Source organism: Notolabrus celidotus, chromosome 9, assembly GCF_009762535.1.
Source record: "Notolabrus celidotus isolate fNotCel1 chromosome 9, fNotCel1.pri, whole genome shotgun sequence".
Taxonomy (NCBI): Eukaryota; Metazoa; Chordata; class Actinopteri; order Labriformes; family Labridae; genus Notolabrus; species Notolabrus celidotus.
Genome location: NC_048280.1, coordinates 24952788 through 24980435, shown reverse-complemented (window position 1 = coordinate 24980435; position 27648 = coordinate 24952788). Strand labels below are relative to the sequence as shown.

At 39.2% G+C, this 27648-nt stretch overlaps 2 protein-coding genes across 2 annotated transcripts; both read right to left on the bottom strand.

Moving 5' to 3' along the window:
• Positions 1-1312: 1312 nt before the first annotated feature.
• On the bottom strand, positions 1313-18194 carry dpysl2a (dihydropyrimidinase like 2a). The gene is made up of 14 exons (XM_034693076.1): positions 17846-18194; positions 12706-12794; positions 11656-11840; positions 11353-11517; positions 10415-10476; positions 10213-10293; positions 10051-10119; positions 8673-8793; positions 6111-6267; positions 5734-5875; positions 5439-5609; positions 5032-5211; positions 3288-3489; positions 1313-3199 (listed from the first exon to the last, which is right to left on the bottom strand). The coding sequence occupies exons 1-14, from the start codon at positions 17885-17887 to the stop codon at positions 3108-3110; spliced, it is 1758 nt and encodes a 585-aa protein (XP_034548967.1). The 5' UTR covers positions 17888-18194; the 3' UTR covers positions 1313-3107.
• A 3287-nt stretch (positions 18195-21481) lies between these two features.
• bnip3la (BCL2 interacting protein 3 like a) lies at positions 21482-26778 on the bottom strand. Its single transcript, XM_034692425.1, has 6 exons — positions 26648-26778; positions 25267-25540; positions 25096-25177; positions 24898-25004; positions 24655-24804; positions 21482-23105 (listed from the first exon to the last, which is right to left on the bottom strand). Exons 1-6 carry the CDS (start codon positions 26697-26699, stop codon positions 23057-23059), a joined length of 714 nt encoding a protein of 237 aa, XP_034548316.1. The 5' UTR covers positions 26700-26778; the 3' UTR covers positions 21482-23056.
• Between the last annotated feature and the right edge of the window lie 870 nt (positions 26779-27648).

Here is a 27648-nt window from a genome sequence, read left to right as displayed (position 1 = left end):
GTAAAATATCCAAATCGCATAAGTTTAAGTTGCATGTCCTTCCAAAGTAAATGTAGTGTTATTAAATCATGATCCTTCACTCCTTAAATTTAGATGTGAGGTGAGCCAAGACACACTTTCATGCTTTTGGGAGATGAATGTAAAGACATCCTTTCAATTCTGCATACGCTAAACATCCAGGTGAAGTATAAGTAAGAAAGAACAAAAAATCATCCTATCTAAAAGGATGGGGACTTCACTTTTTCCAGAAGAACACGGATGTGTTGGGGGTCTGCAAAGAGTGCTACAACAAGTTGACTTTCTGTCGGCAAAATAAATCTTTAGAAAAATGCTTAATATAGTGCTTTGATGACACTTTGATTTTGGGCAAAACTACGTGGTAAAGTGAATCACCTGCTGTGGTTGATAGCTTAAAGCTGCTGTTGGTAGTCACAGAGTAACGGCTGTTCAGAGAGAGGGACTTCCAATGTCAACACTATCCCTCCCAACTAGATTTCCCTTACTTCTTGTGCGTGTTCTATGAGGAAGTTGTGCCGGTTTCCCAGCCAATCTGGACGTAGTAGGGGCCACCACTCAACCACTCAGGACAGAGGATCGGAGAGTAGCTCATAATGGGAACGAGGGGAATAATAACATTGCTTGATACAAAGGCATTGGAAAACACAGAGATTTCGCCATAATCTCAAATTACTCCACGCACTGATGAGTACCGATGGGTATGACCTTTTTTCCAAACCCAGCACAAAAAAAGTAATGTTTTTTACACCATTCCCATCAACTGCACCTTTAAGATGCTGGTACTGGTTCTCCCCCTGGTTGTAAAGCGGTATCACAATGAGGAATACACTTACTTTGAACAAATACCTCATAATAACCCACTTAAAATAGGAAAAACTAACAAACAAAAAGCTATCCCTTTTAGAAGTATGGTAGAAATTGTGGGAAATGTAGTTTAGTACTTGAGTCACTTCACAGTGCGGCTTCCTTATCAGAGCTATTAGGCTAGCTAAGCATGGAAATGGGGAAAGTTTGCTTACAGGGAAGAATTCTATCACTGTGCAACCAAGTGTTGAGCACACCTTTTTTTGTGTATATTTATCTTAGGTTAAAAATAAAAGGAAAAAAAACATAAAACTGCTTGTAAATGCAACAGAACAAACTCACCAAGACTCATCAAACTTCTTTAAGCATGACCTAATTTCTCTAAAATATATTTACCATTCTTTACCTTCAGGATAATATAAAATAGTTCATCATATATGCTATATGGTACAACTTATTTATGCATAAATAATGAGCGGACACAACAAGCTTCATTTTAATTATTTTAATCCACTGAAGTCAACACAGATAGGGTCAAATGCTGACAGGACCGATGATTTCCCCCCAAAACCCTGATATCCTACAAAACATACATGACTGAGAGTATCACACCTGCTGGGAGAGGGGCAACAACAGTGCTCAACATCACAACTCAATAACCATCACCAAGAAACTTCCCCCAATGTAAATCACTTCACATTATAGCTCGGCATACAAAAACCTACACTTGACAAGGCAATGAGGAAGAAATAAACCAGTGTTTGACAGTAAAAACTGAAAACTCATCGCTGTTTGGTGATTTTTTTTTTTTTAAACAGTTACTACCTCCAGTGTATCTTGTGTCGGGGCAGGTAGAGGATCAAAGGGGGGAGGTAAGAGAAGAAAAACTGGATATCTGGTAATTCATTCACAACACTAACACCGAGTACAGTGGACACATCATCAGCACGCTGTGTCGGATTTCATTTACATACCGAAAGATTTTTCATCAGGTCTCAAAGATCATGGTTTCACTTCTTTCAAGAGCCTTCATAGATACAGTGTGCTATCATTATCTTACAGAACAGGCAGGCAATAGTTCAATTCCAACAAAAAACATACAGATATATCTATTACAAAGAAAAAAGTTGCAAGCTCACATACATTTTCTAACATTTGGATTGTTGCAGGTGCAAAACAAATCGTGTTAAGACTGGAGAGATGTGACTCTGCTCTGGCTGACGTGACTGCTGTGTGGAGTGAGACATCATCTGCATGAATATAGCATTGTTCATATAGCACCAGGTGCAGTGAGGCTGTCGGCAAATCTCCCGTCTAGCTTGTCTTCTTCTGTTTTCTTAACAATATACACCGGATGGATTATAGGAAGCTTGTTGCCCTGACAACCTCTTATATGACATGAGGACAAAACAAAATGATGAAATTAAGGAAAGGGTTTGTGTTTCGTGAACAGAATGTTTTATGCCACCTGTTTCTTCCCTCATATTCAGGGCTCAGTTGACTGAGTAAAAATGAAACCCTTGACTACCTTTGTTCCCTTTCAGTTCAGTCCGCTCCTTTCAACATGACTTAACTTGATAAAACATAAAACATCAATCTTTTTTAAAAAAGTGCAACTATAACACAAAAAGGAAGACCAACGTTAATTGATCAGCTGCACAAACTACCTACACAAAAGATACTGCAAACGTGAGATAAAATATATTGCTCTGAAATGAAGAAACCTTGATGTAAAGTCTAATATTTCATGATTAGCATTTTGAGTTTTTTTAAGCACATACTTGTATTAAAAACAATCTTTTAGTGTAACATTGTCACATGGATTACTAAAGGTGGCACTGTGATGTGGCCACCAGCACATTCAGATTTATATCAAGAAAATAACAGAACATTAAGAAAAATTGAGGTTTCTAAAAAGCCTGTTCAAGGAACTGCTTTCTGAGCAGCAAGGACAAATAAACAGCTTGAATATGTGCAGCAACAATTATACAAAAAATGTAAACAAATTAATTCAATCGATAATCAAACTGGGCTTATTAACAGCAAAAATACCATTCACATGATCCTTCCTTAACAATGGGATATGGCAGGAAAGATGACAACATGAAAAAGTGAGGTTTTTTTGCATGAGGTGACAAAGTGGTGGTGTGAGAATAAAGATGGCTGGAGGGCTTGTGGGTGGGGTGCAGGGGGAGTCAGAGGTGACCAGATGTGATGTGACAGCAGTAAAAGTGGCCTCTAGTCCCGTGTTGTCCTGCATCCCCTGGCTCAGTTAACTAAAGAGCTTAGCCTAGGCTGGTGATGTTGGCTTTTCCACCGGGGGGCGCCACAATGCGCTGAGTGGTACGACGAGGAATGTTGTCATCAACTTGAGCACCTAAAATTTAACAGAAACATTCAGTTAGATGGCTTTTTAGGGGAAAAATAAAAACTTTGAAGACTGAAATGTGTGTGGTTTAACTCACCAGACAGACTGAAGCCAGACTGGTGGAGGTTGCGCACAGGCTGCTGGGTCATCTGCTGCTGCTGCTGCTGTTGCTGCTGCTGCTGCTGCTTGGCAGGAGAGGTCTTCACTGAGGAGACTGTGGACATCACCTTCGGAGTCACAGTCACCTCGCAGACCGGGCCGTCGTACTGGCCCCTTGGGACTCCACGCAGCTCTGTGAGCTAAACATATAGATTGCAGTTTGTTAAGCCACTAGGTGCATCGCTCTCAAGCCTCAAAATATAGTTTCCGTTCATTTATTGCATCACATAACTCGCAATACTCTGTGATGAAGAGGAATTAGTTGGGTAAATGATGGCGTGCTCCATCCATCTGCCATATTAATTACTAGGGGTGAGCCCGACTAAGGATTTGCTTAGTCGAATCTGATCCATCGGATTTTGCCCATAGTCGACTAATAGTCGAATGTTTGTTGTTTTTCCTTATTGACCCAAAGTCTGCATGATGGTGACCACATGACAATATTACGCATAACCCTTTACAATTAAGAGACTCGTAGCTTAAAGTAAAAGGGACAACAGAATATTATAAGTATAAAACTTAGATTTTTTTAATCTATATTGCAAAAACAACGAGGTGATGAAGGAGAGAAAACTCAAATAAGGCCACCATCCGTTAAACATGGAACAACGCGCCAGCATAGAATAAAGAATCAGGAGATATTTAAACAGTGTTCACACAGCAGAGAGCAGCACTGTGGAGGGTAGTTTGTCCAACTTAAGACTAAACATTTGTATAATGTTCAAAATCAAACCTGAACCAGCTAAAGGGTTTTTAAATACCTTAACAGAACCTTTTAAAACAGTCTTTCATCGCGTCTTTGTCCGCGTGAGTCTTTTCAAATTGTACGTGAGGAAAACCATCGTGTGTACGGGCAGAAGTGCGCTCCTTGCTTTGTTGACTGTAAATCCTGTCTTTGAGAATATCCTCTCTGATGATGTGGAGGTGGATGGGATGCTGTGGAATGTTTTTGAGGCTTTGCGCAGCTTTGGGTATTCCTGCTTGTTCTTTTGGCCCCGTACAGTTTTTGTGTGGTCCGGTAATCCTTGATCTCACAGCCCTCTTCATGAAGCTGCTCCTCATCTTCATCACTATTTTTTAGGATCAACTGAAGTTTTATTTCCTGACATTTTGAGCTGCTATGAACGTAGAAAGATTTAAAGGCCAGCTGAGGTACGTCTGCTCCTCAGGTCCCCGCTAAATGGCCCACCTTTAATGACCAGGGGAGATTTAATTACCACTTTAAGGAGATTTAACACTTCAAGAGCTGTTCTCAGAATTACATTAAATAAGTCTATATTTATATCAAAATAGGATATATGAGACACTATTTTTTACGGGAAACAGGAAAATAGTGTAAAATTAGACATTGAGCACCCCCATTGTTTGAATGGAATGATCCACGTTTCATATGCAAATATTCGACTATGAGATTGGCAGTCGACTAAGGCTCGTTAGAACGAATCGTCCAATATTCGACTATTTGGGGTCACCCCTATTAATTACATTTATCATGATTCATTCCAACTTAATAAATCAGTGCCATATTCATGAATTACAGAAACATACAGACACTGCCGATCACTGAATCACCACCCAGGACTCAGGACTAGAACACAATGCATTGATCAAGTTTGGTCACTGACACTCGCCTTGGTCACAGTCAGTCAGGACATTGTGTCAGGTGTGCAGTGATAACTCACCCTGCTGCGAGCCTTTATCCTTTTGTACACGTGGTCAGAGAAAGGTTTACGGCTGACATAGCGCCCGCAGCCCTCTGTGGGGTGAAGGCTGCCCTCCTCCAACACTATTTTGCCCTGGCTGATCACCACAACGGGACCTCCACGCAGTTCTGTGCCCTCAAAGATGTTGTACTCCACAGACTGGAAGAAGGAGAGATGAGGTCAGGAGAGATTGACAACACTACCCATTAAATCAAACACAGACATTAGGGGTTTGAGGAAACAACTGAACATTTTTACAACGATTAAAGGCGAAAGTTTACACTAATCTACAGCTAATAAAACAAATGTCCAATTTTGAATTCCACTTGGTCTCAACATGTCTAAGAATTATTTGGATAAATGCATAATAACAGAAGGTTTCTGACCAAGTTGTGGCTCTTAGCAGAGACGATCTTGGTGATGTCGGGGTCCCACAGTACAAGGTCTGCATCAGAGCCCACAGCGATGCGGCCCTTGCGGGGAAACAGGTTGAAGATCTTGGCTGCGTTTGTGCTGGTCACCGCCACGAACTGGTTCTCATCCATCTTGCCGGTAACCTTTGAGAAACATGTTGAATTAGACACTCATGTTTAAATTTGAATATACACACAAAGGTCAACTGTTTTGCTTTTATGACAGGAATTTTAGGAATGTGTGAAAAGTGGGTCACTTCAAGCTCACCACACATTTGTCCCAGATTAGAGACATCCTCTCCTCAGTGCCATTGGTGCCCTCTGGCATTAAGGTGAAGTCATCTTTGCCGATTGCACGCTGAGAGGTGTGGAAAGTGCAGTGAGCACTACCGGTCACCTGCAAGTCCCCACTAAAGCCAGAAAAAAGGAGTACTAATTAGTGACTTATCAATAATATTCATCCGTAAAATTCAGCTTGAATGTATCATTCTGTCTTTGTGTTGAATGCATGTATATAATTGTGACTGCTGTGGTCTATCACAATGTATGAGCTCACAGAAAGAGTAAAAAATTCAGCACACAGCCATATGCAGCACGTCAAATTATGTCCCAGCTATCTTTAGGCTCCCGTCACAGAGCACATACCATGACAACAGAGAGTTGAGGTAGTCGGGGGTGGTGGGATCAGGACTGAGCGGTGGAGAAGTGACAAAAGCTGCAGCCTTAGCCCAGTTCTTGCTCCAATAATGAGTACCGTCTGTGCCCAAGCTGGCAGATATGGGCTCCCCATAAACCACAGCACCTACAAGAGTACACAGAATAATGTCAGAGCAAAAAGTCAGACATGTACAGGGAGATATGGAAAATACATCTCTAAAAAAAAATAGTTTCAAATAGGGGTTGTCAAGATGGCAAACTTTTAAACTTGGATACGATACTAATATACAAAACAAAAACAAGATATCAAAGCAAATAAAGGATGGACTTTGGCACTTTTTCTTTTTCCAACCTGCACTTGTAATAATAGGAATAAAAAAAAGGCACAATGAGACTGATTACCCTATAAAGGAAGACATATAAATATACCTGACGGTGTGACGGTAACCATCACTTATGTCTAATGAGGAGTTCTGTGGAGTCTGCAGAGAATCTGACCTCTCCCTGCAGCTTTGTGACTTAGAACAGCAGCTAATTACAATGTCTTTATCTCTCTCTCTGTTCTGCTCTTTTCCTTTCTTACAAGATGCTACCAGTTACCTTGTGCTTCACTAAAGGGCTTGTTAAAAAATCGTTGCTGTCTGACAACCTAGGAGTAAGAACTGTCTGGCGAGATGTGGACGTATGAAGCGCTGCATGTGTGGTCGAGGACAGAGCAGGGAGGCGACTAAATGTGACACCCTGTGCTGAGGCGAGGTGTTTTTATTCCGGTTTTGATTAAACCTCAGAAGAACAATGAGAAAGCAAATCTTTATTTCCCTCATTAAAAAGTACATTATGTAGCCTTGTGTATAAAATGTGCTTTGTAAATGAAGTTTGACTTCACTTGACTCATTTAATGACTTTTTTATCCTTTGTCTTTCTGTAAAGCTTTATCGACCACTGCTCTCGCTTGCTCGTGTTACTGCCTTGGACTGAAAATCTTTTTATAGACCTGTTATTAAGCTTTGGTAGACTACCTGAGAACCTATTGAGTGTAAATCAGCACAGATTGTAGCTCTTTGAATGTGTTGTATCCAGAAAGCAACAAACGTTTCATGCATTTGGCAACCCGTCATTAACAAATGCTCCTTAAGAATAACCCTGTAACACTGCTGGCTGTGTGTTCTACCTGTTTTTACTCTGTCATTTAAAGGTGACATATCACGCTTTTTTCATCAATATATATTGGTCTAAGAGGTCCCCAAAACATGTCTTTAAAGTTTATGCTCAAAAAAACACTTTGAAATCAGATTTTGGCATGCCTGAAAAACCCTCTTCTTCAGTCCTCATCAGAACACTCTGTTTTCTCTCTGACCACGCCCCCTCAGGAAGTGGATGTGGCCTTGGCTCTCCAGCACGTTGATCTAATGTTTACATGTTGGCTGAATATACACGGCTGTTCACAGACCCGCGTTACTTCAACCCTGTGAATCTTATCCAGAATCTGATCCTGACGGAGAGGCGCCTGTAGCAGGACCTTTCTGAAGGATTGGTCACAGATTTAGTGTTTCTTGTTGTTTTATTTATCAGTATGTAGACGTGTGTCTTGGTACACAGCTACGAACATGTAGCTATGTGGCTATGCTAACTAGCGCTAGCACTTATCCATGATAAATAAAAATCATCCACTAGATCTTCAAATCTGCAGACGTGGGGAGTAAAACCGACCTCTACCAGAAAGGCAGCGGGACCTTTCTGAAGGATTGGTCACAGATTTTGTGTTTCTTGTTGTTTTATTTGTCAGTATGTTGACGTGTGTCTTGGTACACAGCTACAGCTACAGCTACGAACATGTAGCTATGTGGCTATGCTAACTAGCACTAGCACTTTTCCATGAAAAATAAAAATCCTCCACTAGATCTTCAAATCTGCAGATGTGGGGAGTAAATCCGATCTTTGTGTTTATTAAGACAGCCTACAACTAGCATGCCTCCCTCCTAAGCTCCTTGTTAGCACACATGTGTGCAGGGAAAGAATAACAGAGGAGGGGTTGAGTTGTATTTTATACAGTCTATGGGCTGAACAAGCTCCGAGCTCTGACTCCGTGACAGACCGGATATTGTTGTGACGTAACAAAAACACTGAAGTCTGAAACGGCTCGTTTAACACACATTTACAGAAAGGTGTAGAAATCAAAACAGGGGCAGAATGGATTTTTTTCATTCTCGGGGAGTTTGTAGACATGCCAGGGAAACATATTTCAGGTAGACAACTGTTAAAAAGTCGATTTTGCATGATATGTCACCTTTAATGACTTGAATTTTCTTTATATTTAGTTTTACCCTCTAACATGAGTCTTGATTTTACATATTTTTTTGCTGCCCAGTACTATGTACAAAATCTGCAAAATAATATTAATTATTATTATGATGATTGTATGTTCTTTTAGGCCGCTGTTATGTTATTGTACGAAAAAGGAAAAATACGATTGCTTCTATTTGTCAACGTGGACTGTATACAATGATATTGTGCATAAAAATATTCTTAAAAACAAATGCTCCTTCTTACCCTTTTTCCTGGCAAGGGCGATGACATCAGCAGCGCTCTTGCTCATCACCTTGGTGACGTAGAGGGGACAGTTGGTCTGATTGGCTATGGTGACAGAGCGATTGACCGCCTCAGCCTCCACCTGCAGATACACACAGTCAGATTCATCAAGATCCTGGTATCCATGCCAGCTTTGTGACAGTCTCCAATCTCAACTAAGCTATTTGTAGGCCTTCTATTCAGACGTACAATATCCTAACACCTTTATTCTTTGGCCACACCGCAAAAACTGAAATCTAAGTGAGATTGAATATCTCAGATAAGGGTGAAATTTGATTATTTTTTGCCTGATAAGATAGTTTTTCTCACTGAGCAGTTTATATGTTAGTGTTTCACTTGTTTGAGTGTTTTGGTCCTAAATTATCTCAGTTAGATATTACAGCTTGTTACAGAAATGTTATAACCTATATTGAGTAATACATGCTTGAAACTAGAAAATCAACTGTTACACAGCTGTTTCATCAACACTCACAAGAATAAAACTGCTTTTGATAATTTCTTATTTCAAGCATGAAATAAAAAATGATTACTTCTTTGACAATTTTATCTCTTCACACAATTAAAACAAATGACAGCCAAATGTAATCCACTGTTTTATTTTCAATGAAACAATAGAAAATATGTACTACTATATATTAGTACAGTTGGCACAGTACTGTAAACTGACACTTAATATTTAAACAGAAAATTATCCTACATAATGAGAAATATATTCTTTACTTTTGTCTTTCCATCAAGAAAAGTAAATTAGTTGTAAGTATAACTTTGCTGGTTTCAAGAACTGTAATGCCTAGTACATATCATTACGTCAAAAAAATGGCATTAGTGCTTGGACTTAGCCTAATGGTTAAGTTGTGTGCCCATGAAGCGGTTGGCCTGGGGTCGAATCCAGCCTATAGCCTCCTTCCCACATGTCATTCCCCCACTCTCTCCCACCTTCCTGCACTGTCCACTGTCCTCTCCTTTACAAATAAAAGGTGTAAAAGTTAAAAAAAAATATTAATAAATAGAATAAAAAGATAATGGCACTAGCATTTACTTAATTGAAGAATATTTTTCAACATATTGAGAAAAGAAGTCTCGTATTTTTTATTTCTATCAAGAAAAATGCACTTGTTATTAGTGAAAATACACTAATTTTAAGGTATTTCTGGATTCATTGAGGTTAGATATATTTTTACTTGTTTTGGAAAGTCTTGACAAGTAAAATGTTCTTGTTCTGATGGCAGATAATTTTGCTTAGTTTAAGTAATATGCCGCCAACTTTTGTATATTTTTTCTTGTTTTTGAAGGCTGGCTTTTTGCAATGCAGTTATTGTGGACAAGTCCTCTGTCTTACCTCCTCAGGGCGGCTGAGCACGTGACCTTCAGGACCAGTGATCCCCAGCTCCAGAATACGTCTTTGCTCCTAAAAAAAATAACACACAGGAACATTTTAGTCAGAAATGGCATCAAATGCCCACAGCTGAAACTTGACCTGCTTTATCCGTGGCTCTCTTACCTCCAGGATGATGTCTCCATTCTCAGCATGCACCTGTGCAATGGCTCCAAGGTCTCTGATGACACTGAACACCTCATAGATCTACAAGTAAACACACAGGTCAGCTCATAGGTCAGTTTTTTAACCCAGAGACATCTACCAGGAGCAAGAATATGTGCTATGACAGACAGTTCAGCGCAGCATGCAGAGAAGCAGAGCATACCTCAGAGTCAGAAAGTTGGAAAACATCCTTATAAGCCAAATAGACCAGGAAAGAGTTGACACCTGAAGATAGAAAAAGGTATGAGAGAAAACAGCCAAAGGTGGAACAAAGAGAGCACAAAGAGACAAAACCCAGAGTGAAGGAGGAAAGTAAGATCAAAGGATAACAATCACAAAGCAGGAACATTTAGTTATTGATTTATAGTCAGTGAAAAGTGTTTTCTTTCCCCAAACATTGACTGAGACACACTTATTGAAGCACAATTAGAGAGAAACATTTGGACAGTAAAAGCAGCAGCAGGTAAGTGTCCACAAAGTGTCTTTATTTTTTGGTAGAAAGAGACGCTGACCAGGGGCCTCATGTACAAAGGGTGCGTACTCACAAAAACGTGGGGTACACTCTTTTTCATCGCAAAGTTCAGATGTATCAAGAGTGCAATGACCGTGGAAATGTGCAGCGCCCCACGCCAACTTCATGGCTGGCGTACGCACGTTTCTACAGCTGTTGATCCTTGCGCAAGGATACATCTGGATATTTTTGTGCATATTACGTTTGCTGGATTTGAGCGTACCCCATGTTTCAGTAGAAAATCCACGCAAGTCTTTGTACATGAGGCCCCAGGTTACTGTAGAGGAGCAAGCAATAAGTGATTGTGCAATGGGGAAAATAAGACAACTAAAAATATCAACAAAGCTCAACAACCGCCTACTTTATAGTACACTTCTCCTACATGATTGGTTGCCTTAAAAGAAGTTAAATAAATGTAAACCTGAAGTTCTGAAAAAGCAATCTGATCAATAAGACAACTTCTGCTGCACTGTCCCTCATGCTCTCTTCTCATTGGAAGAATTGGAAAAAAAAAGCCTCTGGTTCTGTAGTTACTTCTGTTTTTACTTGATGTGTGGTTTAACAAAATCAAAAATATGATGACTACATACCATGATCCTTGACTAAGGTCTCCATCTCTTCTTGGGTGCCTTTGTTCCACTCAGTGATATCCACGTGTAGAGAGTAGTCGCAGCAGGACTTGCCGTCAGCCCACTCCCTCCACTGCTTGAATGCTGCAACCAGGCCGAGACCAGGCTCTGGCACCACGTGGTCAACTGTACAACACAAACACACAGGCTGGATTTTATGAATGTAAACAAACAGCGTAATTTAATCGCACGCTTGACGACATGCACATCTGGAACAGGATTACTCAGCTTTAAACACATGTCTGATATGAATGAAACACATACTGATCATAGTTGTCCCCCCCGCCAGGGCCGCCCTGGTGCCCTGGTAGAAGTCATCTGCTGACACCATGCCTCGGTCAGGCATCTGGAAACGGGTGTGCACGTCAATACCCCCAGGCATCACCATTCTCCCATGAGCCTCTATGATCTTAACTCCCCCAGGAACAATGAGGTTGTCTCCTATTTGCCTAGAGGAGACAAGCAGAAGAGAGCACAGACAAGTATGAAGGAAACTAGATCAAACTGAGATAATCTAGATCAGGGGTTCCCAAAGTGTGGGTCGGGACCCCCTGGGGGGTCACGAGACACCAATGGGGGGTCGTAAGATGTCTTCCAGATTTTTTTAAATTTTTTTAAGTAATCTAAATTCGCTGAGGCGGGCTTTGAGCCTCCTAGCCAACAGCTACAGTGTTTCCGCCTGTCAATCAAGTCAGCTGTGACTGTCATTAGAAGACTCGTAATCTCAATATCTTCGAAATTGCTGCGTTAGAAAAAAATTGACCCCCCCATACAGTGTGTGCCAATTGAGAAATGAGCTATCCAGACTACACTCGTCTTTTGTACCAGGCTGTAAACATGTTCATTTTTGCTGTAAAGATCGGCTTTTTTTAAATGGTGTGTATGTGGTTTCCATTACTTCTGGAGCCAGCCTCAAGCGGATCGTTAATGAACTGCAGTTTTTAGCACTTCCGCATTGGACTCATGTTTTTAGACCAGAGGTTGCTGCTTGTTTTTTGCTAGATGACTCCTAAAGTTGGGGTTACGGATAAATAACAGATAATTAACAAAAGGATCAGTCGCAGCAGGTTAATTCACAGCAACACAGGAAACACAGCCACATGTGCATGTAGGGAAACTAATTTTGAAGTATGAAGTAAATGAAGTATGACGCAACATTTAACCACTTGGAGGGGCTGTGGGGGTCACAAGTCTTTGGCACCTATATTTTGGCACCCATCTTTTACTATCATCATAAAAGATGAGCATGGTTTGTCTCATCCTTCTGAAATTCTGCATGAACATTAAAAAGGAAACCTTCAGACAGATACTTACTTGATGACTCCATCCTCCATGTAGATATCAGCCAAGAATGACTGATCATCATTCACTATCTTTGCTCCTTTGACGAGGAGGCGGTCACTCTGAAAGGAGACGAAAGACAAAATCTTTATAGGTCCCATAAACCCGAAAAAAAATTCTTGACGGAATAGAAAAGCAAGAAGTCCTCTTCATTTATAGTCAGTTCTAACATTCTGGAGCAATTTGACCCATTTCAAACAGCTACTTTCATTTTCTTTATAAATTATTCATAAATATGACAAATATGGAAGAACAAGCTGTGCTAATTGATAAAAAGTTGGACGTGTAGACACTTTCCTCTTTAACTAATCAGCTGATTGGGGGTGTATTTGTATCAGCTGTTATACATTGATGACATATTAGTTTTGTCTTTGCTGTATAGTTTTCAGGGCAGTGAGACTATAAGATGTGTTGTACTTGTATTTATTGCTTCAACATCAATTTCTTTGTACAACTTCTGGTCAGATCCATTCATTTCAGGGATGCACGATATTGGGTTTTTTGCCGATATCCGATATGCTGATATTTTACAACTCATTTAGTCAATTACTGATAACAATATTTTTGTCCCGCACACCTATTTGCAGAGATCATCAATTCTCGTACAGTATTATGGTGATACTCTTATCACATTTGTTATGTAATATTAATTTCTTGTGCAAAATAAGAAAAATACTTAATACTTAAAACTGCATATTTATTTACGACAATTGCTTTCAAACATAATTCATACAAAAAAATACATCCTATTTAAAACTTGGATGGTGCTCTCCTTGAGACAATCATAACAATAAACACAACCAGGGCAAATTTGGCCAATTTCACATTTGACACAGTAAGTAAACCTAACCTCTGTTCACAGGGAACATGTGAAAAGTGCAACTGTACAGCAATTGAACCCAAATTAAATAAAATGGTTAATCTTTGACAATAAATGTGCCTAAATTAGTCAGCTACATGTACCTTACAGACTGCTGCTTAAATTCAAATTTAACTTAAAACATGAGCCCAACATGTGTGCAGCAGCCCATTATTTTATCAGTTAATTATATCGGCGGATATAAGCGTGTTGGCCGATATCCGATAGTTCATTTAAGCCAATATTGGCCGATCCCGAGCCGATATTATCGTGCATCCCCATAGACTGTAAATAAAAATGGACAGCGTTGCTCCGCCTCTTCCCGTTGTACAGTTCTGAAGCCAAAAAATCCCGCTCCTGGGCGCCGCAATTGTGCAGCCAGAGCCTGTGAAGCCTTTGTAATAAGCTCCGCCCTACAGCGTAACGTCACAAGACGCTGTGTGCCCTTTGAAGTTTCGTTCTACGGCGGCTGTGAATCAAAGGAAACCCGGAAGTAAAACCCCGTTTTTTAAACTCTAATAACTAACGGAAAAACAAACTTTTCAGAAAAAAAGAGGCCTTGGACACAAAACAGTCAAATACTAACTACATATAACCACAGCATACGGATGTGAGAAACATTCGTACGACGTGTATTTATTTTTTTAAAGTTTGACTGCTCCCCCATTCAAATCAGCAGTGAGACTGCCACCAGGGGGCAGTCACACTGCTGAAAGCCTCACCACCAGGGCCGTATCCGGCACGCTTGTGCATCCCTAATTCATTTTTTTGTCAAAAAGAAGATAAGCACAAGAGTCAACTTGAATGTGCAACCAAAGAACTTTTGAAGGACAAGGAGGAAGGAATACCTCCTGAAAACAGCTTTGTGTGAATTTACTTGATCTAATTTACAACACTGCTCATACCAACCATAGGTCAATTCATTCTGTGGACACTACCACACAAGACTTTCTAACATGATTCGCTCACCTATAACGCATACTCCATTTGAAGGAAAGGATCATTTATATTAAAACCCCTCAACCAAGAGCCCAGACTTCTGAGTGGCACGATAAACTCTGCCTGTTTGAGATGAAAAGAGAGCGTAGAAGCCTGCCCTACTTCTCCTACAGGCTTACAGGGGTCTCCGAGGACAATACGAAGAGATAATGAAGACAAAAGTGGTTTACTGCCAACCTCACAGCGGGGAGCTCTGTTTATAATGTGTACAGAGGGGGTGAAAAGGACAGCCAGAATGCACTAAGTATACAGGTTGTTATGTGACTGTATTGACATGATCTCCAAGTCAATCACTCTCCTGTTAATGGGTCTTATAACCTTTGTCCTCTCTTTACCTGAGTGGTCAGCACCAAGCGCACTCAGATTGCGCACCTCAGCTCAAAATTGATTTCGGCGTGTTCTCTAAGTCCCTCATTCCTCTAATGAATGCATCCCTATGTTGGCAGTATGAGCAGCAGCACTGTCATACATAATCCTGTAGCGTACGGTCATGAAACTGAATTGATCACCCGAGTGAAGGTTTGAAATGTAGTCCACAATAAAAGAGATGTGCAGTCACAGCACAACACAGTGTGGTCTAATGCAGAGAGGTATTTCTGTTTTGTAGACGTGACGTATTGATACAAACAGGAAGAGGAATTCTAGGAAACACAGTCAATAAACTGCAATACAACGTAACATACAGACACCAAATAAACATCAAGGATTCAATGCCTCTCTTAGAGTTTCAGCCAGAACTGAAGCTTAAACCGTCATTAAGGTCAGATTTATAGCAGGATACTTGTGCTAAAATGCAGCAGTTTGAAGAGGGTGTGTTCAAATACACAGCTTTTCCAGCGCTAGTGATGCATAATACATCAAATATTCAACACCATATCAACATAGAAATGGGAAATAGAGTCAAAATATTGCTAAAAAGAAAATATGTAAATATTTGCCAGCATTCATATAGACATTTGACCAATCAGACGAGGCCACAGCTTGAAGCTACACTCAAATGAGCTTATGTCAGTTTGGTTATGATTGCCAAGAAGCTAGCATGCTATATAATGATAATGTTATTACTTCTATGCACACTATTTTCATCTCTTGCTCATCTATCATTTAACCCTCCTGTTATGTTCGTTTCTCTGGAACAGCATAAGAATCCTGGGTCAAATCGCAAGGGCATATTCAATTATCCAAAAGTGTCAGAACCACAAAAAATCCCAATACACATTTTTTTAAATCTAATTTTTATCTCCATTACTAACCATTTAAATCAAGATTTAATCCATTGGTTTTCTTTAATTCTCACAGATCATTGTTCAATGTGGATAACTCACTCATTTTTCATTAAAATTAATATTAAAACTTTTTTTAATGTACATTGGAAAGACCTAAAGCGAAGGACAATAGTTTTACATGACTCAGATTTTTGCATATTTTATTTTACATTTTGAATTTAATTTTTTTTATGAAGTGATGTTGATAAATTAACAGGTGACACCTCTTCTGTCACATGCTGGCCAGATTTTTATGCTGCATTTAGCTGGTTTGGAAGGTATAAATTGCCTAAAAATGACTTTAAAAAAGGGTCAGTTTGACCTGCAACATAACAGGAGGTTTAAGACCTACATTTTTATCCTAAAGTTGAATAATGTTACTTTGCATCATTGGTTCTCCTATCTTGTAGGCCTTTTTCTTTGTATGCTTAAGCTGAAGTGCTTAAAATGAGCAAGAACACCACATCTTTTTCCTGTTTTTATTTACCTGACTGTCTTATAAATAAATAAGCAACCAGGCTTGTAATAATGCTTCAAAGAGTATCAGATATTTCTGCACTGCCACAATTGTTACATCAATGTAGGATTGTAACACCAGTTGGTCTGCTTCCTTCCTAACTAAGCATAGACTGTATAAAGTATGAACGTAGGATCCGTGACGTCACCCATCTGTTTCTGAAGCGCTGTTTTGAGGCCAATAGTCGGCAGCAGCCATACTGCTTCTGTCGAGCAATTGTGACGTAAAGAGGCGGGCTTTGAGCCTCCTACCCAACAGCTACAGTGTTCCCGTCTGTCAGTCAAGTTAGCTGTGCCTCATTGGAACACTCGTAATCTCAATATCTTTGAAATTGCCGCGTTAGAAAAAAATTCAACATGTTTAATTCTGCAGTTAAGATCGTCTTTTTTGAATTGGTGTGTATGTGGTTTCCAGTACTTCCGGAGCCAGCCTCAAGCGGATCCTCGATAAACTGCAGTTTTTAGCACTTCTGCATTGGACTCATATTTTTAGACCGGAGGTTGCCGCTTTTTCCTAATTAACATGTGGTGTCTCATGGTGTGTGTCTGTGGGCCTATGGGGCCTGCTGCAGATCTACTCATGTCTGCATGTTGAGTCTAGAATGTCAAGGCTTCATTTGCATCCCCACTGTCTTGACCTGTAAGAGAGAACTGACAACAACTAAGATAACAAATGCAGTTAATTTCAATAGAGGGTGTTATCAAATGGTTACACTTAAAAGAGTTACTGCCAATATGCTTCAGCACTTTCACTTTAACATCTGCATGAGGACAGATTAGGGAAAAAAGGTTTGGATGGGTGCTGTCCAATGACCTACTTTGCAAAAGAGGTTTTATGTCTTGTAACTATCACAACCCTGCTGAATGCTCTTATTACTGTGCGTTCTAATGAAAAGCTGCACTATAAAATGCAACAGACGTTTGTACATTATAAATGTCCTAATGCATGTATTTCACAATGAGTGTTCAATAACCACAGCTTGTCATGGCTGCAGCATTGAAACATATTGCAAAAGCAAAAAAATAAATAAAAAATGTAATTAAAAGATTGAGGATGCTGGAGAGGACATTGTAAGTGGTTGTTAGAGGATGCATGATGATGACAGTAAAGGAAGATGTGTCTTAACATGTTAACTACACCCTGAAGGCAGAGGATGCTGACAGGGAGAGCTAGCGTTACAGCCCCTTATGACAGCTAAAGGAGACAGGGGATGCTTCAAATGAGCTTCATTAACCAGCATCATGTAAAAAAAAAAGAAAAAAAGACATACATAAGCTTCACACACATTGGCTGGTTATTATTAAATACCCAAGACGCCCAGTTTATGGAGATGAAGGAGGGTTGTCTGTGTAAATGAATGGCTAAGCATTTGCTAGCTTTGGTCTAATCCTGAGGCTCACCGCACCTTCAATGAAGCCAGCCCCCATTGCAGGATATCTATACAATTTCTCTCATTAATGGCGTCATACTCACTGTAATTCGTGGGATATTCTTCTTTCCTTGGTAACCCGACATGTTGAAGATGCCTCTGTCACAGCTGCCTCTCGGCTAACGCTAGCTAGCTCGTCTGGAAAAGCTCAGCTGCCAATGAAAGGATGAATGGATGCTCTGCCTGGTGGCCAGACGACGCCCAGAGATATCTGTGCTACAGTCTGACTATTTCTGTCGCTAGTGAGGAGAGTTTGCACAGTGCACGCTAAAAAAAAATGATTGTAAATAGATACTTGTGTCCCTTTCCTTGAGGTGCTTTCCTTGGAATTACTGCTGGAAAAGGTCCCTGAAGACCAGACAAGCACCAAGAAGAGATGGGCCACAAAGAAGCACCGCGCATGCGCCCTGCCCCGCCCTGCTCCATGTTTCTTTGATGGTTTATCAAAATCAGAATTACTTTATTTTATCACTAGTTTTGGGGGTAATAGAGAATGGGATATAATATAATGGAATTAACTTTATTAATCTCCAGGGGAAAATTCAGGTGTCAGGCAGATTTCTATGCTGCATTTAGCTGGTTTGGAAGGAATATATTGCCTAAAATAGACATTAAAAAGGGTAAATTTCTCCCGCAACATAACAGGAGTGTTAAGACCCACTTTTTTTATCGTAAAGTTAAATAATGTTACTTTGCATCATTGGTTCTCCTATCTTGTAGGTCTTTTTCTTTGTATGCTAAAGCTGAAGTTCTTAAAATGAGCAAGAACACCACATCTTTTTCCTGTTTTTATTTACCTGACTGTCTTTGCTTATTTCAAATAAGCAACCAGGCTTGTAATAATGCTTCAAAGAGTGTCAGATATTTCTGCACTGTCACAATTGTTACATCAATGTAGGATTGCAACACCAGTTGGTCTGCTTCTTTCCTTGACACATGTGGTGTCTCATGGTGTGTGTTTGTGTGCCTGTGGGGCCTGCTGCAGGTCTACTCATGTCTGCATGTTGTGTCTAGAATGTCAAGGCTTCATTTTCATCACCACTGTCATGATCTGTAAGAGAGAATGTACTTTATTAATACCAGAAGGGAAATTCAGGTGTCTGGCAGATAAAATGATAAAAATCACATAAAACAAGTAATTCAGGTGTCTGTCAGCTCATCTCCCATTGGCTACAGATTTATGAAGCCTAATGGCTGCAGGGATGAATGATTTAATACGGCAATGATGTATTGAAATCACCTACATTTTCTGTTTCTCACGTAAATAGCTTTATTTTTCATTTTATAGTGGCTGTTGCTATGTGATTGTCACATAAAATAACACTTCACACAATTTCTCTCATTTCTTAGATAAACAGCTGTTCTGACATACCCAACCCTGTAACACTTTACAATAATGGAACAGTTTTATTAGCAAAATAATGCTTAATTCATGTTGAAGTAATGCATGACTCATGATGAATTTCTGTATGAATTAATAATTAACTCCTGTTGTTCACCATGAACTAATGATCCTGTCACTATGACTTCATGTAATGACAACGTGTTTAATTAATACATCATTAGTGACCAAATTTGCTGGACATACAAGGTTTTTTTAGGATAATTGCATATGAACAGCCTCTCAGACTGAATTTTTAAATGTCATATTTCTGATGAAAAAATGAATGGCGTGTGTGTATACATATACATACATATATATATACACAGTATTTACACATATATATTTGTTTATACACTGTATATAAATGTATGTAAACACAAGCACCATTCAGTTTGTCATCTGAAATATGACGTTGAAAAACTCAGCCTGAGAGGCTGTTCTTATTCAATTATCCTAAAAAAACGAACTGGGTTTTGGTCATATATGAACTGATGTATGAAGTAACTGTTAATTACCATACTTAAACTAATGATGTATTAAACACGTTGTCATTACATGAAGTCATAGAGAGAGGCTCATTAGCTCATGGTGAACAACAGGAGTTAATAGTTATGTCATACAGAAATTCATCATGAGTCATGCATTACTTCAACATTAATTGAATTGAGCAAAACTGTTCCATTATTGTAAAGTGTTACAGATAACCCTTAGAAAGATGTATGTACAAGTGGCATGCATTGAAACACTCCACACCACTTTAACATAGTTTAACTTTAATGCTATGATTTAATATGATAACAATCAGAATCTGGGGTCCTCACTAGCCAGTAGCTATATAATTAGAATATATGGCATATTACTTAACATTTCCTAAGTTGCTCTCTCACAAATAAATAACCATGCTTGGTCTGTAGGGTGTAAAGTAAAAAGTGGCAAATTTGCTGTGCATGCAATCCAAATTTAGCTAAATTTGACTCCTCTGAGGCACAATATTTTGTCATAGGCATGCACATAATTAACATCTAAAAATTGCATCACATCCTTAATGTTTATGTCCTCACCTCACCTCATAGCAGTAATTTGTTAATAATGAACAGAGGGCCATGTACTAATAGTAAATAGATAGAATGCATTGTAACAGGAGAATTTGGTATATCCTTAGCCCAAATAAAGATGTGAATGGTGTGAAAAGGTGAACTATTTAGCACTTTGACAATCAGAATCAGTCTGGATTTGGACAATTAAAGCATGCCACTTTGCTCTCTTTGGTCACTAAAACACGGGAGCACCTGGGCAAGGGGCAACGCCCCAATGTTGAGCTTCCCTGTATCCTGTACTGGGAGGCATCTAGATGTGTATCTGCATAACTGAGTATAATCACAAAAAACTGCACTTCTTTGTTTGTATATGCTGGATTTACCCAAAAACAGGAATATATTATTGACATAAGTTTAAGTTTGTACTGATTCAGTTAAAATAGCTTTGCTCACAGAGTTGAATCTATCCTGAGTCACAAATGAACTTGTACGAACAACTGTATTTAACTCTCAGCCTGTGCATCAGTCCTTAATGATGAAATGGGATTATATTTGTTAGTATGATTTAAATAATTCATTAAGGTCTGTGCAGTCTGTTCAAATTGTCTGTGCATGAAATCCAATAGAGCTAAATCTGACTCTTCTGAGGCACAAGATTTTGTCATAGGCATGCAAATAATTAGCAACTAAAAACTGCATCACAACCTTAATGTTAATGTCCTCATCTCACCTCATAGTTGTAGGTAATAATGCACAGAGGGACATGTACTAAAAGTGAAGAGATAAAATGCATTGTAAAAGGGGAATATGGTATGTCCTTAATGGGAGTAAAGTTGTGGATATTATGAAAAGGTGAACTATTGAGCACTTAGGCAATCATGATCAGTCTTAAGCATGCTACTTTCCTCATGTATAACTAAAAACCAGGAGCACCTGGGCAAGGGGCATCACCCCAAAGGTGAGCTTCCCTGTATCCTATGCAATGCGAATCATCTACATGTGAATCTGCATAACTGAGTATGATTACAAAAAAGTGCACTTCTTTGTTTGTGTATCCTGGATTTACCTAAAAACATGCATACATTGTTGACATAAGAATTACTTTGTACTGATTCAGTTAAAATAGCTTTGCTCACAGAGTTCAATCTATCATGAGTCACAAATGAACCTGTACGAACAACTGTGTTTAAATCTCAGCCTCCCCCATTCAGATTCTACAATGCTTACTGCAGATCAATGATGAAATGTGCAGAAGTCCATAATGATGATATGGCATTTTATTTGTTAGTATGACTTAAATAATGCATGACCGTCTGTGCAGCTCTGTCCGCTCTCTTTGTATTTATATCTCGGCCACCATCAGTACAAATTTTATTCAAATTCCAAATGCTCTGTATTGCACACTTGTCAGCTGTACATAAGCCTGTTATGGTGACAGTTTCTGAGTTAGTTTGAGTTATATAATGCATCAAAGCCTGTATGAATGATGTGTGCTGAAAACCAATGCAGCTGATGCTGTACATTGTGATCAATGGTTTTCCACGTGACTCCATGATGTCATTTACTAAAACAGACGTCAGAATCCTCCAGCCAGCAACAACATATAGAAAAACATCTCTAGTTTTTCTGGTAGTTATGCACACTCTGTACACGTTTTATTGTATTATGTCATGTGAAATGATTGCACAGTGTTATCTAGATAAAAGTCAGATGACACTCTTAAATGAGGCCCAGAAAATACCTCCCTCCATCTTTAGCTTCAGCAAATCAACAACAGCAAAAACACATTACGTCCACTGCCACAATGCTATAGAATGATGATATAATAAGAATTAAGATCAAGTATAAACAAATTATACAATGTCGAAAGGTGGACATGGGGCAGATCACAGCTTAGATTAATTTTCACATCTCTATCTTTAAATACCTAAACATTTTTGAAAATAAAAAAACAGTCTAAGATAAATCACCAATGTGCAGTGGTGAAAGATACAAATTTGGCACTTAGCCATTTGCTGCTATGTTATGTTAAAGAATACGATATGTTGGCAAAAAGAAAAGAAAGTAGCATATAGCCTGGTAAAAAGCCATTCAGCCTAGGCTCCACTAGCAGAAGGGTTCAAACAACCTCATTGTAAAATTTTTCAGCTACATACTACATCAGTGTCTAAGCTTTCCAACCTTCAAAAAAACAAAGCTTTTTTATAAGAAACCCTCAGGAGTCAACATGATACAACTTCTGCTCTCAGAAACTTGTAGAATTTTAAAAAATAAATTCCACTTGTGCAGCAACATTTAGCCCCCCCACCCGAAATAACTGCACCTTGAATGTTTACTTCAAAAAAATTAAGGCGAATCAAGTCCCCGCTGTTGCAAGAGCCAATTCAGTTTCTTGGTATTGCAGGTATGGCTAACATTTTTGGTTCATACACTCTGCCTACTGAGACTCCAGCAGAGAGATGCAGCTCGGGAGAAAGGCCAAATTTCACATGACAAAACATCAAAACAAGTAGAAAAACTTCAACCCTGAAGCCACCGGACATCAAATTCTTGTCACATATTCTGGAGTTTAAAAGTATGACTAATATCTTTCCGGCTGTAACAGGGTCTGTTATCTACTGGATTCAAGTTAATGACTTATAACAGTGTTGCCCTGTGTCAAGATGTGATGGAGTGCGGCAACGTTTTGTCATGTGTACAATTCTATAGCTACAATGTGATTGGAGGAGAAATGGAGGTTTTACAATAGATGCGAGGAGACATCTGAACTACACAAGGATGGTGGGGAGTCTTGGGGAGACAGGAGAGCATCCAGGCACTGCTTCAACTTCTATTCAGTAGGAGCTGGTGGGGGCTGTGGCAATCCTCTTCCCAATGTACACACTGGAAAAAACAAAAAAGGATACGTGTGAATTAATTGCAGCTGAAAAAAGGATGACACACATTGATAATCCTGATGTTTACAATACATAAATATGTGGGGATTCTTGTGGCAGAGCTATTAGGTGCAAACAATGCTAGCTTCCCTGCTGCATGTGAAGCTGCAGCTGGAGTGTTATTGGTTTGTTTGGCACTCTTAGAGTAGCTCATTTTGCATTGAAGAATTTAGAATAAATCATAATGAGGCATTTATGTCAAAAGTCTGAGGAAAAAAGTTTGGTTAAACATATTTGGTTAAATATCTGAAAGGGCGCTGGGATCTCTCTCGCACACGTCCTTCCACTGCATTGCAACCATAAGTCTCTATTGGTGACTCTTTTTGTGGTAATATCACTACAACATGTTACAGGACATCTCCACAGAAGATGGTAGAAAATATAATACTGGTAATTGAGGCAAACATAAGCAGAGTGATTAGCAAAGAAGCTGCTCAGCGTGACTGATGTCATCAACCCACCCACTTGCTCCACTTGGTATATGATTCAGACAATTACCTGCAGTTGCATATCAGCTTACCCCAGCAATACACAAACTTTTTTAAGGAAGCTTGAAGTAAAAGTCCAAATAATGTTTGGGTGGAAGTTTGTGCCATCTGCTTTCACATTGAACAGGGATGGGAATTTTGTAGAAGCGAACAGCATTAGTGAGAGAGGTTTTATATAGATGTTATCTGAGTGTGTTTTAATCCTATAGGCGCGGTTTTTATTCCATTTATATCACAGGCAGGATTTGATTTGATCTTTTGATTGTTTTAACCTTTAATCTTCTTCTGTTTTTATTCTTCTGACATTGTTTGCTTTATTTCCTTCCTTTATAGCATTTTCATATTGTTTTATTTGTTTATATCTTTGGTGGTCCTAACCTTTTTATCTTATTTTATTTCCTTCTCATTCCTGTCATTTTGTGGCTCTTCTGCTGTTTTTGTTTTACTTGCTTTAAAGCATTATTTGTCATTATCTTCCTCACATTTCTCGTTTATTGTCATTACTCATTTGTAAAGCACTTTTTAACCCTGTTTTGAAAAGTGATATACAAACATAGATTATTATCAATATCATCATCACCATCATCATCATCATCATCATCATCATCATTATACTACTCACATTTTATGTGAACAATTCTCATATTCCTATTAGTCTCTTTTTACCTTGTGCTTGTTTAACACTCTTAAATCAATTCCTGCAAGGAGGAGATACATTGGGTACACTTGTAAAATAAAAACAAATTTATGTTTGAACAAATAAACATATCTCTAAGCAGACAGGCATCAGGAACATAATTTGCAGGGACTAAAATAGCAGAGCACTAATAAACTGACAATCTCTGAACCTGTAGCGACCCTCTCCTACAGCACACTCTGAGTCACAAAAATATTTCCCTTGCAAAGAAACAGGAAAAGCGCCCGCTCCCTCCAAACAAACATCCCAGGACGGAAGTGAAGTGGGCTTTTTCTATGCAAAACCAGGCAACGTGCATGAATCAGACTTACCCGATACCGAGAGCGAGGATGTGTGAGATGAGTAAGGAAGGGATAAAAACTTTTAGGAACTCAGCAGAGAAGATGCCCCCTTTCTTCATGGCTCCACTCTTCCTCATACTGAGAGAGACTGAACGTCTGGGGTGCCTGAAGTGAAACTCCCTGAGAGAAAGAAACCAATAAATGTTACTTTTTTTTAAATCAACAACATGAACAAGTATAAGCGAAGAAATCTGGAAAGGATTGTGTGCTCACTTTGGTGGAATGTTTTCTGGTCTGCTTGACCAATGAGCGACCCAGTCTACATCTTTGTTCATTAAGATGTCTTCCTCTTTATCCGGCTCTTGACCCTCTTCCTCTGACTGCAAATGAGGAGGTTAGCAGTGAAGCTTTGGAGTAAATTATTATTTTTCTTTAAGTAGCTTGAATTAGTGTAATTAAATGTTGCTTCACCTGACTACCTCTTGAGCTTGGCATTTCAACATCAAAAGTTATCTGACCATCATCCGGGTCTGGACTTGGTGGCCTGTGAGGGCTGAATGAAACAGATGGGGATGAAAAAAATGTGTCAACACAAACATTTGTCTGAGGCTTCAAAGGACAAACTTTGACCTATATTCCTACCTATCACAGGCGGAGTTACTAGGGCTGGATTCATGCTGTGCATCCAGGAGAATCTTTTCCATATCTCCATTGTGGATAGAGGAAGACGATGGCACATGCTCCAGTCCTCCAATAAAGGTTTCATCACTCTCAGGCACCACTTCTAAGGTCTGCAGGGTCTGACTCATGCCGTCATTCGCATTTACTTCGTCTGCAGCTGGTGCTACTTGCAGGCTGGTCTCCACAGAGCCTTGGGCCCCTGTGTTCCCATTCATCTCCAGCTCAACCCAAGAGCCTTGGCACCGCAAAGGATCAAGAGGAAGGAAGAAAGGTAAATTAGGCTTGTGCTTGAAGTGCAAATCAAACAGCAGACTGAACACCACAAAGAAACACACCTCTGTTTCCTTTCAAAGGAAAACAGCTGACCTACATTTCCTGCACCACTGACATTGTGCATTCAAATGAACTGACTGGGCACTGCATCCACGATAGCATGCATGTCTTTGTGCCACTGCCCTACAAATAGCTTGCACTTTTTTTTTCAAGCAGGAGAAGGTTATGTAATCTCTCAAGAGCAGCAGACTTGAATGAGGAGATAATGTAAAATTCAAAACGCCCTTTATGCCACACAAAAAAAATTATTCATTTATTTCGACGACATAAGCCTTGCTGAGTACTTTGCACGTTTAAAGACGGGGTTGTCATTTATGCTGCTCTCATGGGAGGGTTGCATAACTGTGAAGTGCAGTGTGAGACAGTCTGCCCAGAAATGTCGCTGTTCCAGCTGTGATGTTGACACAAATCAAGCGCAGGTTATTGTGTCCGAGCACAAGTTTTAGACTGTGAAAGCTAATGCTGATTAATTCCACTTGAAATATATATTTAACAAGGTAAGTGTTGAAACTGTATAATGAGTGCTGATAAGTCTGCAGGCACTTAAGCTAGCATCCAACCATTGTCTTCCTTTAAAAACTAATAAACTACGACGACTTAATTCGACTGGCTGAAAACAATCAAAGTACCCAGAGAAAGAGATTGATACGACCAATGTTTTATTTTTTTTAATAAAATACTAAGAAAAAGCAACGTTTATTTTCGTCTTTTGTCCCAAACTTGTTTTCATTTCAGCTGGTATCCGCCCTCCGCCAAGCTGTGTACGTGATTGGCTGCTGGTCCCATCAATCAAACTTTTACGACAACGCAATTGGCTGACTTGTGGTGACGTCAAAGAACATCATCTCCACCCCTCCCAAAAGAAGAGGAAATACCAAACCCGATGCAACTTTTAGAATAAAATCTGAATAACAACCCGTCCCCTAAAAACACACACACGCTGATTTAGATTTCTTTAAGTACACCTTTTACCGAGGAGGGGGATAGAACGAGCAACGCTTCAACGTACCGTGAAGCCCGGACTCCTCGTTATTGTTCCGTTGAGCAGCAGCGGTGGACATGTTGACTACCCAGTTTCAGCATTCATCAACATGACACGCAGACAAACCACACAGTGCGCATGCGCGGAATCTGTCCAGAGTCCAGGCAAACCGACAGACAGATAAGAGACTAACAGCAGGCTCTCCATCAGTGAAGGGGATTGTTTTTTATTCCATTTTCATTGGAAATACAGCTCCCAATACACAGAGAGATTTATAAAGTGTGATAGAGTTTATAAACATTTTTAAAAGCAAACTCAAGACCTACCTTATGAGTCTCACTTTTAACTGAGTTTTATTCTTATAACAGTTTTATTTATTGATTGATTCATTTATTTATTCATTTATTTATTCATTCATTTATTATCTAGTTCAAATTAAGTATAACATCTTATTTTCTTTTAATGGTTTAATACAGGGCTATTCAATTAAATATTTGGTCGGGATGGATTTTCAGACCAAGGACATATATTCATATATTATTATATATTAAATATAAAATATGAAATATATAATATGTAATTAATATATATGTAATGAATATAATATGTAATTAATATATATGTAATGAATATAATATGTAATTAATATTAATGGAATGTATGTGTATGAATTGTATGTGCTTTGGCAATAATATGTCTTTGTTCATGCCAATAAAGTAAAATTGAATTGAATTGAATTGACATGGGCTGGGCCGGACATTTTTAGCAGACAGTGAGCAAAGTTAACCATTTAAAAGAAGAAAAAAAATAGATAAGATAACAAACACACTGGATGTTTATTAACGTATTGCCACATCCAAAAGGGCATAAACACAATAAAAGAGCAGAACTTGTCAGTGTTAGTAAAAGATGTTTTTCTTGCCGGACCAAAGTCACAATCACTCAGCAGTTTCTTTCGGGCCACTCGATGGTTGCTTTCGGGCCACATGTGGCCCACAGGCTGCTAATTGAATAAGGCTGGTTTAATA

Coding starts and splice junctions, on each gene's coding strand:
- bnip3la (XM_034692425.1), bottom strand. CDS start 26,699: ATGTCCACCGCTGCTGCTCAACGGAACAATAACGAGGAGTCCGGGCTT. Junction 25,541..26,647: donor CGAGGAGTCCGGGCTTCACG/GTACGTTGAAGC, acceptor TGCGGTGCCAAG/GCTCTTGGGTTGAGCTGGAG. Junction 23,106..24,654: donor ATCCTCGCTCTCGGTATCGG/GTAAGTCTGATT, acceptor TGTTTTTTCCAG/TGTGTACATTGGGAAGAGGA.
- dpysl2a (XM_034693076.1), bottom strand. CDS start 17,887: ATGTCGGGTTACCAAGGAAAGAAGAATATCCCACGAATTACA. Junction 10,120..10,212: donor ATGGAGACATCATCCTGGAG/GTAAGAGAGCCA, acceptor TATTTTTTTTAG/GAGCAAAGACGTATTCTGGA. Junction 5,610..5,733: donor TAATCTGGGACAAATGTGTG/GTGAGCTTGAAG, acceptor TGTTTCTCAAAG/GTTACCGGCAAGATGGATGA.